At 36.4% G+C, this 10,739-nt stretch overlaps 1 protein-coding gene and 1 pseudogene across 1 annotated transcript; one reads left to right on the forward strand and one right to left on the reverse strand.

The window, feature by feature from the left end:
* Positions 1-5,452: 5,452 nt before the first annotated feature.
* LOC114031603 (olfactory receptor 10AG1-like) lies at positions 5,453-6,403 on the reverse strand. The gene has a single exon (XM_027846736.1). It carries the CDS (start codon positions 6,401-6,403, stop codon positions 5,453-5,455), a length of 951 nt encoding a protein of 316 aa, XP_027702537.1.
* Positions 6,404-9,033: 2,630 nt separating this feature from the next.
* On the forward strand, positions 9,034-9,458 carry LOC114031560 (annotated as a pseudogene).
* Positions 9,459-10,739: the final 1,281 nt, after the last annotated feature.

The following is a 10,739-nucleotide window of genomic DNA, read 5'->3' on the forward strand; positions in this document are numbered from 1 at the left end:
ATTGATAAGGAAGTGGGGAACAGGTGAAATAACTGTGTGATTAGACTTAAGAATCTATGCTTGTAATCTTTTAAAAATGTTTTAATTGATATTTGCATTTTATATCACTACAGTGTCACACATAACCTTCCTCCTTTCTGTGCCAGAGACAGAACCTATATGACAAGTAGCATTTTTTTTTTTAGTGAGGGGAAAAAGTGAGCAAAAATAATTGATATATAGAAAAAAGACTAAAAAACATGTATAATATGTAACACTTGTGGACATCCTGCCACCATGAAAACATAGGTGGGAAAATATCTTCTCATATCTCTTCATTTGAGTTCTGTTTGCCCTTTATTCTTTTGTTACATTTACTTTTGATTTTTTTTTGGCTGTATCATTGTTCTTTCCATCTACTTTGTGGCAGTTAATTTTTTTTTTATTGCTTTCTTGGCTCTGCTAACTTCCTTCTGCATCAATTCATGTAGATCTTTCCCTGCTTCTCTGTATTCATCATGCACATCAATTTTTTTTTAAATTGATTAGTTTATTTTAGTTTTCAACATTTACTTCCGTAAGATTTTGTGTTTTCAATTTTCTCCCTCTCTAGCACATCACACCTATAAGATTGACCAATATGACAAAAGAGAAAAATGATAAATATTGGAGAAGATGTGGGAAAATTGGAACACTAATGCATTGTTGGTGGAGTTGTGAAATGATCCAACCATTTTGTAGAGTAATTTGGAACTGTGCACAAAGAGCTATAAAAATGTGCATACCCTTTGAGCCAGCAATAGCACTTCTAGGGCTATGTCCCAAAGAGATCATACAAATGGGAAAAACACCCCACATGTGCAAAAATATTCATAGGGGCTCTTTTTGTGGTGGCAAAGAATTGGAAATTGAGAGGATGTCCATCAATTGGGGAATGGCTGAGAAAATTGTGGTATTTGAATGTGATGGAATACTATTGTGCTATAAGAAATGATGGACAGGCTGACTTCAAATAAACCTGATAGACTTGTATGGTCTGATGCTGAGTGAAGTGAGCAGAACCAAGAGAATGTTGTACACAATAACAGCTATATTGTGTGATGACTAATATTGATAAAGTTAACCCTTCCTGGCAATCCAAGTATCTAAGATATCTCCAGAGGTGTTGTGATGGAAAATACTATCCACATCCAAAGAAAGAACTATGGAAGTTGAATTGCTATTTGTTTCTCTTCTGTTGAGTTTTGTTTCCTCTTTCTGATGGTTCTTCCTGTTGGTTTTAATTTTTACTTACAATATCACTAATGTGAAAATATGTTTAATATGAATATAAATGTATAGCCTATATCAGATTGTGTGATATCTTGGGGAGGTTGGTGGGGAAAACGGGGGAGAAAAATTTTAAACTCAAAAGCATATGGAACTGATTATTGATAAATCAAAATAAAAGAATAAAAAATTAAAAAAAACTAATATATTTTCTCCCTCTCCCTCTACTCCCTCCTCCCCAGGATGACATGCAATCTGATGTAGCCTTTACTTATACATTAATATTCAGCATATTTTCCCACTAGTTATGATGTAAAGAAGAATTAGAATTGATGACAGGAACCATGAGAATGAAGCAGGAAAACAAAATTACAAAAGAAAAGGAGAGCAAATAGTGTGTTTCCATTTGCATTCAGACTCCATTGTTGTATCTCTGGATATGGATACCATTTTCCATCTTGAGTCTTTTGGAGTTCTCTTGTATCCTTGCATTGCTGGGAAGAACCAAGTCTGACAAAGTCAGTGATAGCACAGTGTGGCTGATACTGTGCACCATGTTCTCCTGGTCCTGCTCATTTCACTCAGTGTCAATTCATATAAGTTTTTCTGAAGTCTACCTGATCATCATTTCCTTTTTTAAATATATTTTAATTTATCGACAATCACTTCCATAAGCTTTTGAATTTTAAATTCTTCCCCTCCTCCCTCCCTACTTTCCTCCCCAAAAGGGCACACAATCCGATATGGGCTATACATATACATTCCTATTAAACATACTTTCACATTAGTGATGTTAAGGAAGAATTAGAACCAACAGGAGGAACCACAAGAAAGAGAGAACAAAAGAAAACAGAAGTAAAAAATGGCAAAGAGTATGTTTCAATCTGCATTCAAACTCCATAGTTCTTTTTTTGGATGTGGATAGCATTTTCCATCATGAGACCTTTGGAGATGACTTAAATCTTTGCATTGCTAAGAAGGGCTAAGTCTATCAATGCTAGTCATCACACAGTGTGTCTGTTACTGTGTTCAATGTTCTTCTGGTTCTGTTCATTTCATTCACCATCAGTCCATACCAGTCTGTCCTGGTTTTTCTGAAGTTGGCCTGCTCATCATTTCTTATAGCAGAATAGTATTCCATTATATTCATATACCACAATTTGTTCAGCCATTCCCCAATTGATGGGCATTCCCTCAATTTCCATTTTATGGGATTCCCCCCAATTTCTAAATCTCTGCCACCATAAAAAGAACTGCTATAAATATTTTGTTACATGTGGGTACTTTTCCCATTTTTATGATCTTTTTGGGATTCAGCCCTAGAAGTAGTATTGCTGGGTCAAAAGGTATGCACAATTTTACAGCCCTTTGGGCATAGCTCCAAATTCCTCTTCAGAATGGTTGCATCAGTTCACAACTCCACCAACAGTGCATTAGTGTTCCAATTTTTCCACATCTTCTCCAACACTTATCATTTTCCTGTTTCACTGTGTTAGCCAATCTGATGGGTGTGATGTGGTATCTCAGAGTTGTTTTGATTTGCATTTCTCTAATCAATAGTGATTTAGAGCATTTTTTCAGGTAACTATAGATGTCTCTAATTTCTTCCTCTGAAAACTGCCTGTTCATATCCTATGACCATCTATCAATTGGTGAATGATTTATATTCTTATAAATTTGACTCAGCTCTTTATACAATTTACAAATGAGGCATTTATCAGAGATACTGGTTGTAAAAATTACTTCCCAGTTTTCTGCTTCCCTCTTAATCTTGGTTGCATTAGTTTTGTTTGATGCACATCACTGATTAAAGCCCAGTAATATTCCATTACATTCACGATGGTAATTTGTTTAGTCATTTATGGCCATCTCTTTTGTTTCTAATCCTTAGCTATCACAAAAAAAAGTGTTGCTAAAATAATTTCAAGCATAAGAGAACCTTCTTTTCCTATTGATGAATTCCCTTGGTATAAGCACAGTAATGCTGCCTCTGGTTCAAAAGGTGTGGATATTATTGTGATTTAATTTGCATAATTCCAAATTGTTGTACCATTTCATAGCTCCACTCACAATATATTAGTATGGCTATCTTTGCACACGTCCCTCCCAACATTGCTGCATTTGGGGGTGATTTTTCCCTAATTGCAGGATGTGAGGGTCGTTTTGATTTGTGTTTCTCTTATTATTAGTAATTTGGAGCATTTGTTCATGTTCTTCTGAATACTTTGCAATTTGGGGATTATGAAATGATTACTTGTCTGCCTCACAGGGCTGTTGGGAGAAAGACACTTTATAAAGCATAGGTGCTCTTTCTCTGCCAATTCCTGTTATAAGTAATGAAATCACTGAGTGATTATACTCAATTCCTTTGGATGATAATCCTCACTATAGTCTAACAGTACCTTCCATCTCTGTGGTGGAAAACACCATTAAATGTGATTGTCCTCCCTCATTCATAGGAAGAAACTCCAAAATATTTAAAGAAAAGTGAGGTAGAATGTTGTTAAGTTTGGGGGGAAAAGAAATGGATTAGAGAACAGAATACCCATGTTTGAATCTTCAGGTGAATTGTGGACGATGGCTTTATGATTTCTCTCCATATAATAAATGCAATGATGGGATTGGTCAATGAAGGCCCAGTTTGAAAGCACATGTAATATACTCTGCTGGTTTCAACCCATGCAAAGCCTTGCTTATCCTGCTTCCAGGCATGCATATTGTAAGAACCTTTTACTAAGCCATCCATAAAAATATCTGTCCTTTTGTATAAACATTGGAATTATGTACTAAAATCACCTAGTGTCTGAACTTGTAGGCAATAGAGATAGAAGTCACAATATGAGGTATAAATGTTTCTTAGTTGTAATTTCCTACTCCATCTAATTTTACATATAAATAAACTGAGGTAAACAAGGTTAAGTGTTTTGCTGAGGGTCACATAGCTAAGAAGTGTCTGAGGTCAGTTTTGAACTGAGGTTTTCCCAACTCTAGCCATGGGTGGAGAACATGTGGCCTGGAGACCACGTGTTCTTCTAGGTACTCAACTGTGACCCTTTGATTGGATCCGAACTTCACAGAACAAATCCTCTTAATAAAAGGATTTGTTCTGTAAAACTTGGACTCAAGCTAAAGGCCACACCCAAGGACCTAGCCGGCCTCCAGGCCACAGGTTCCCCCCCCCCCCCTAAACCCAGCACTCTATCCACTGCACCACTTAACTGACCAATATTTAGTACAATACCTTGCACAATAGCCACTTAATATAATCTCTCCATGTGTCTATCTATGCCTCTCATCATCATCACCATCAATATCATCACCAATATCTACTATAATCTATCTACTTATCATCTATCTTACACCAAAATATTAATAGCATTTTGTATCAATATAAATTAAATGAATACATTTTTATTCATTAATGTGATATAGTTATGAAATAATTATGATATGAAGAATTTGAATAAACATGGAAACACACACACACACGTCAGGAAAAATATGTACAATAACCATAACAATATAAATGGAAAGAGCAATAAAATCTAAGCTTTAGATATATAATTATAATGATTCACCCTGGCTCCGAGGAATAGAAAAAAATACAGCAAACTTTTCTTTTCCCTCTAGTAGAGGGATGGAAAACTGAGTTTCAAGTGTTGTATATATTGTGAAATAATGTGATGATTTTGATTTTGTTTTTGTTGTTGTTGTTAGTGATTTTATGTGAAGACTTATTTAGGGGGGATGGTACATATGTCCAGAAATCAAGGGTGTATAAGTGCTTTACTAAAATTAGAGAAATACAATATGATGTATTTCTCTTTTTGGGCTTAGCAAAATAACGATTGTGCTTTATCTTTTGACATACTTTATCTTTAAGAATAATCTATCTATTGGCTGGATATTGTGAGTGCTACAGATATAATCTCATTCTGGATAATTGAGATAATTGTCTGCCCTTATCTTTTCTCTAATGAAGAGATAGTTTATTAATAGTAAATCATCAAAGACATTCTAACTTTGTCTTTTAAGTTGAATAGTCATAGAAGACATCCTTCTACATATTTAACAAGGTATTTCAAAGATTTGAGATTGCAATAAGATAATGGAGAGACTTTACAAGACAGGAAAGAGAAAAGATTGGAATTAGATTCCTAAGAGAATTATGGAACAAATAAAGAAGAATGAAGGATTTGTAAATTCAGTGCTTTCTTTCATGATTCTTTTTACATTTCAGTGTTAATTTTCTCAAAGCTTCAATGACATCTTTGTTCCTTAATGTGTATATCATAGGGTTAAACATTGGTGTCACAATGGTGTAGAACAGGGAAAGAACTTTGTCTAATCCTTCCGAGTGGTTGGACTTGGGTCTGAAATACACAATGAGACCAGATCCAAAGAATAAGATGACAACTATGAAGTGAGAAGAACAAGTGGAGAACAGTTTGTGTCTTCCAGGGGCTGATGACAGCTTCAGGATGGTCAAGATAATTTTTACGTAGGACCCAAGTATCAACAGAAAGGGAATCAATGCAAAGAGGATGGCATCAGCATAGGCTGAGAGTTGATTTACAAAAGCGTCCCCACAGGCCAGCTTCACTACTGGGGGCATGTCACAGAAAACATGATTGAGCTTGTTAGAACCACAGAATGGGAGAGAAAAAATCTGATAGGTCTGCCCTATCACCACTGGGATCCCAGTGACCCAGGAGCCAATGACCAGCTGGACACACACTTTATGGTTCATGATGACTTGATAGTACAGAGGCTTACAAATGGCCACATAGCGGTCATATGCCATCACAGTCAGCAGTAAACACTCCGTTACAACAAGAATAAGAAAGAAGCAAAGCTGAACGGCACAAGCCACTAGAGAAATATGTCTGTTCTGTGTTGAAAGATTCATCAGCATTCTTGGAAGAGTGACAGATGTGTAACAGATTTCCACAAATGAAAAATTTCCAAGAAAAAAATACATAGGTGTTTGGAGAGCTGGGTCAACCTTGGTTATGACAATGATAAGGCCATTTCCTATCAAAATAATCATGTAGATGACTAAGAAGACACCAAATAAAAATCCCTGGAGATTAGGAAGGTCAGAAAATCCAAGAAGAATAAATTCCATAATGAGAGTGAAATTTCTTCCTGACATTATGTTCCTTTTTTATTTTCCACATGTGAAAATAGTGAATTCAGCACTGGTAAATCATTTTTCCTCTCTGGCATTTCATTTCTACCTCTGAAAAATGAATGGGTAGCATTAGATTGTAGAATCACAGAATTGAGTGGGGTGGTGGAAGGGATGTCAGTGGTTAACATTCTCAGCCTTTACACAAAAGGAACCTCAACTCTACATACTTGACAAGTGCCCAATGCAGTTTGTAAATGGAGTCCTCCAAGGAAGGGGAACCCAATATCTCTTGAGGAAAGCCTATTTTTCCCATGGAATTTTTACCCCATGATCCTGATAATATCATTGGAGCAAACAGAAAAAGTATAATCCTTTTGCTTCATGTCAAATCTTTACTTCACTGACAGACAGTATCTTTTCTCCATTAAGTCATCACTAATCACTTTCGGTTTCAAATCCTAACAATTACAAAACTTTTAGTGAAATATCTCATAACATATTCATGAAGATTAAAATATGAATTAAGTTATACAATTGGATGGATCTATCATTGCCTAACTGGCCAGGAACTATTTATGTTTCAATGTTAATTTGGTAATAGGTCTTCAGCTGTGTAATTCCCTAAAAGTCTCCACTTAACTCTGGATTGTCTCATTTTTTATCAATGACTGGTTAAATACACAGGTACTATGTTCAATAAATTTGCTAATGAAATACACATGCATGTATGTATAGGAGCATATCTGCATTGCATGTTTGCGTATATGTGTACATGTATGTATAACTACTAAAATACATTGTGCACATGTGTATTTCTATAGTGTCACATACACAAACATTCATATATGTATGCCTGTGTACACATACATATATGTATCTTTCCAAGTGAACCAATATCGATATATGCACACATGCATGGGTGTGTACATACATATACATAAATATGCATATGTTCAAGTATATAACCTATTCTACTTGAACTCTTAGAGGTAGAAATATGCATCCTTCATCAATGTGAATACTTCTCTTCAAAGCATAGTTCAACTTTCCCATGTTCTGTAAAATTATAGCTTTTTCTGATGATCCCAAACCCAGGCAATCTCTTCTATGTTTGAATTTCTAGAAAATTTGCATTCTGTATGACTGATTAGAAATTTACTATGTAGCACCTTAGAGCCTTAGTTTTCCAATTACATTTTTATATTTAATGTCAATAGTTAGATTATTAATACCTGGAAAGTGAGAATACTGTCTTAAATGTATGCCTTGCATAACATCTTGCACATAATAGGTGATCGGTAGATGTTTATTATTATAATGGACTGTTTTTAGGGAAAGATTTCTGGACCACTAGCTAGATTGTTATCCCAAAGTATGTACCTTCCAATTGATGTTTGAATCTCTAAATTTTACATTAATTTATTTGTGTTAATTCATTATCTTTTTGCTAGACTCTAGACATAATAATAAATTAATTTGTTGTAGGCCCCTAATGCAGATAATTATTTATCATATATTTTTTCTAACTGGGTAGCTAGTTGAGGATAAATCAGTGAGAGAATGGAAACTATTTGTATGGAAATAATAATAGTGATTTGTTAGGAGTGCAAGCTTATCTGAGACACGGGTAATGGAGGACTAGCCCAGGTAAATATAGAAAGGAGATATTACTATTTTTTTTTTAACATGCAGAGAGAGTTACCAAGAAGAGCAATGGGAGTGTAGAAGGGAGATACTGACCTCCTCAAAATGTTATAGAATTTCATCCCAGCTCCTGACCTATTTTCTTTCCTTGGAGATTATTTGACCACTGACTCTAGGTAATATTATCCTCATATCTATATTTACAAATTTAATTATACTCTTTTAACTCTTGGTCCCATATATATTTTTATGCACCAGTCATGAAGGAGGAAATACAACACTGCTGGGTAGAAGGTAGGATGAATAGGAACTAAATTCTAATTTTGACATTGTATAAAGTAGCTTTGTGATACTGATCAAGTGATTTCAATTTCTAGCGACTTAATCTACTTATATATAAAATGTAAACAATAGTAAATGCCTAGATTTGCATAACACACATTAGGTTCATCTCTCACCTGAAAGAATTGATGTGAAAATAAATAAAAAGTCAGAAACCTTTATACAATAGAATGTATTACTATTTAATTAACTTTTATCCAAAATCTTCATCTCCTTCAAGTAACATCTATTGAAATTTGAGGTGCTCTCTGCCTCTTTTTAAATCTGTATCAAGGTGATTGTTGTATAATTGAAGATGAGACATATATGAGAGATACAGAGGGGAGAATCAACAAAACTCAGCAATTTAGTGGATATGAAAGACAAAGAAACACCAAGAATGAATCCAATGTTCTAAACTTGACTAACATAAAGAATGGTTACGTTTTTAGTAGTGACTGAAATCCAGTGAGTTGGTGACACCGCTTTCTCCCAACAATCTGTAATTAGCTAATTTGTTAAGCGTGTCATATGTGTCTTCAAATCTGATAAGTTATTAAATCAAGCTAAATCTGTAGAAATGTCTGCCAGAAATCACTTTTAAAACTGACATACACTTTTCCACTCCAGACATCCTCCGTGAAGCTTCCAAGCCGAGAGGACTTCTCCTGCTCCTGGATCCAGCGCTCTTCCTAGGAGGGGGTCGGACGGCAGGATCGCAAGGATGACTGAGGCCGAAGTGAACCCCAACGCTTACACGTTGGCTGATGCCCAGCTCACCAAAAAGCTCCTGGACCTGGTACAGCAATCCTGCCACGACAAGCAGCTCTGGAAGGGCGCCAATGAAGCCACCGAGACCCTCAACAGAGGCATCTCCGAGTTCATCGTGATGGCTGCAGATGCCGAGCACCTGGAGATCATCCTTCATCTCCCGCTGTTGAGTGCGGACAAGAACGTCCCCTACATGTTCGTGCGCCCCGAGCGGGCGCTGCGTCGGGCTTGTGGCGTCTGCAGGCACGTCATCGCCTGCTCCGTAACCATCAAGGAAGGCTCCCAGCTGAAGCCCCGGTTTCAGTCCGTCCAGCAGTCAATCGAGAGACCCTTAGTGTGAACCTGCCCGTGGGGCTTGGCTGGGGTTCTGACCTGGGAGGGCTGTGGCGGGCAGAGACTGCTCTCAGGTGACTTTCACTGTTAAACATTTTTACGGCTGTTAAAAAAACAAAAAAACAAAAACAAAAAAAAACCTGATATACAAACTTTTTTTTTTATGGTATATGTTTTAGTCTTTTCATTCACGCAATTGGGAAGACCATTCCCAAGTCTTCAAAAAGTATTCCAGGGGCAGCTAGGTGGTGCAGTGGGTAGAGCACCGGACCTGAAGTCAGGAGGACATGCATTCAAATCTGGCCTCAGACCAAACACTTGACAAGTAATAGCTGTGTGACCTTGGGCGAGTCACTTAACCACGATTGCCTCACCAAAAAAAAAAAAAAAAAGATTTAAAAAAAATTATTCCATAAAAAATATGGGGAAATTTAGTGAATTATTTTTTATATCTAAAATTCAAGCCAATATTGTCTAAACTCAAGGACTTCTGTTCCCTTATCATTTGAGCATCCCTGATAATGAAGGACATTAGTTTAATGTAACAATGCTTCATCTTGATGAAGATTTTCTGACATTGTGATCATTAATCTCCTCCCCATCATCACTCTCTTTGTGGTCCTCATCTTCCTCATCCTCATCCTTGTCCTCCTCTTCCTCCTCCAGTTTTCCTCCTCCTCCTCCTCCTCCTCATCTTCCTCTTCTTCTTCTTCATATTGTTCTAGATATAGAGCTAGAAAGGAACCTTAAAAGTCATTGATTCCACACATCTCACATTTCAGTTAGGTGAATTGAAATCCAGAGAATTTAAGTGACTTTACCAAGGTCACATAGTGACGACTGAGGTCCTGTGATCACATTGGAGCAGCTGTGACCAGTCAAAGGGGGAGGATCATGCACAGTACTTCATGCCACAGCAATATAACAAAATGCTGCAATGCATAAAGCAGGACTGGGTTAAAGGTATTTGAAGTTGTTGTTCCAAAAGATTAATTAGTAAAATTATTAGGAATGTAATCAAGAATAATAATTTACATGAAAATAACATTTTACCTTTCACAGGTGGCACTGTGGATAGGGCACTGGGCCTGAAATCACAAAGTCCAAATCCAAAAGTCAGAATTACTGAGTCTAAATCCAACCTCAGAAACTTATTGGCTGTATAACATTGAGTCAGGTACTTACGCTCTGTCTCTGTTTCCTCAGCTGTAAAATGGGGATATAACAGCATCTACTGCATAGGGTTATTGTGAAGATCAAATGAAATAATATTGTAAAATTCTTAGTA

The sequence above is a fragment of the Vombatus ursinus genome, unplaced genomic scaffold, assembly GCF_900497805.2.
Source record: "Vombatus ursinus unplaced genomic scaffold, bare-nosed wombat genome assembly UNPS02015184.1, whole genome shotgun sequence".
NCBI classification, from domain to species: Eukaryota; Metazoa; Chordata; class Mammalia; order Diprotodontia; family Vombatidae; genus Vombatus; species Vombatus ursinus.

Bases quoted from the DNA above. Each gene is read 5' to 3' on its own strand.
- LOC114031603 (XM_027846736.1), bottom strand. From the start codon at position 6,403: ATGTCAGGAAGAAATTTCACTCTCATTATGGAATTTATTCTTCTTGGA.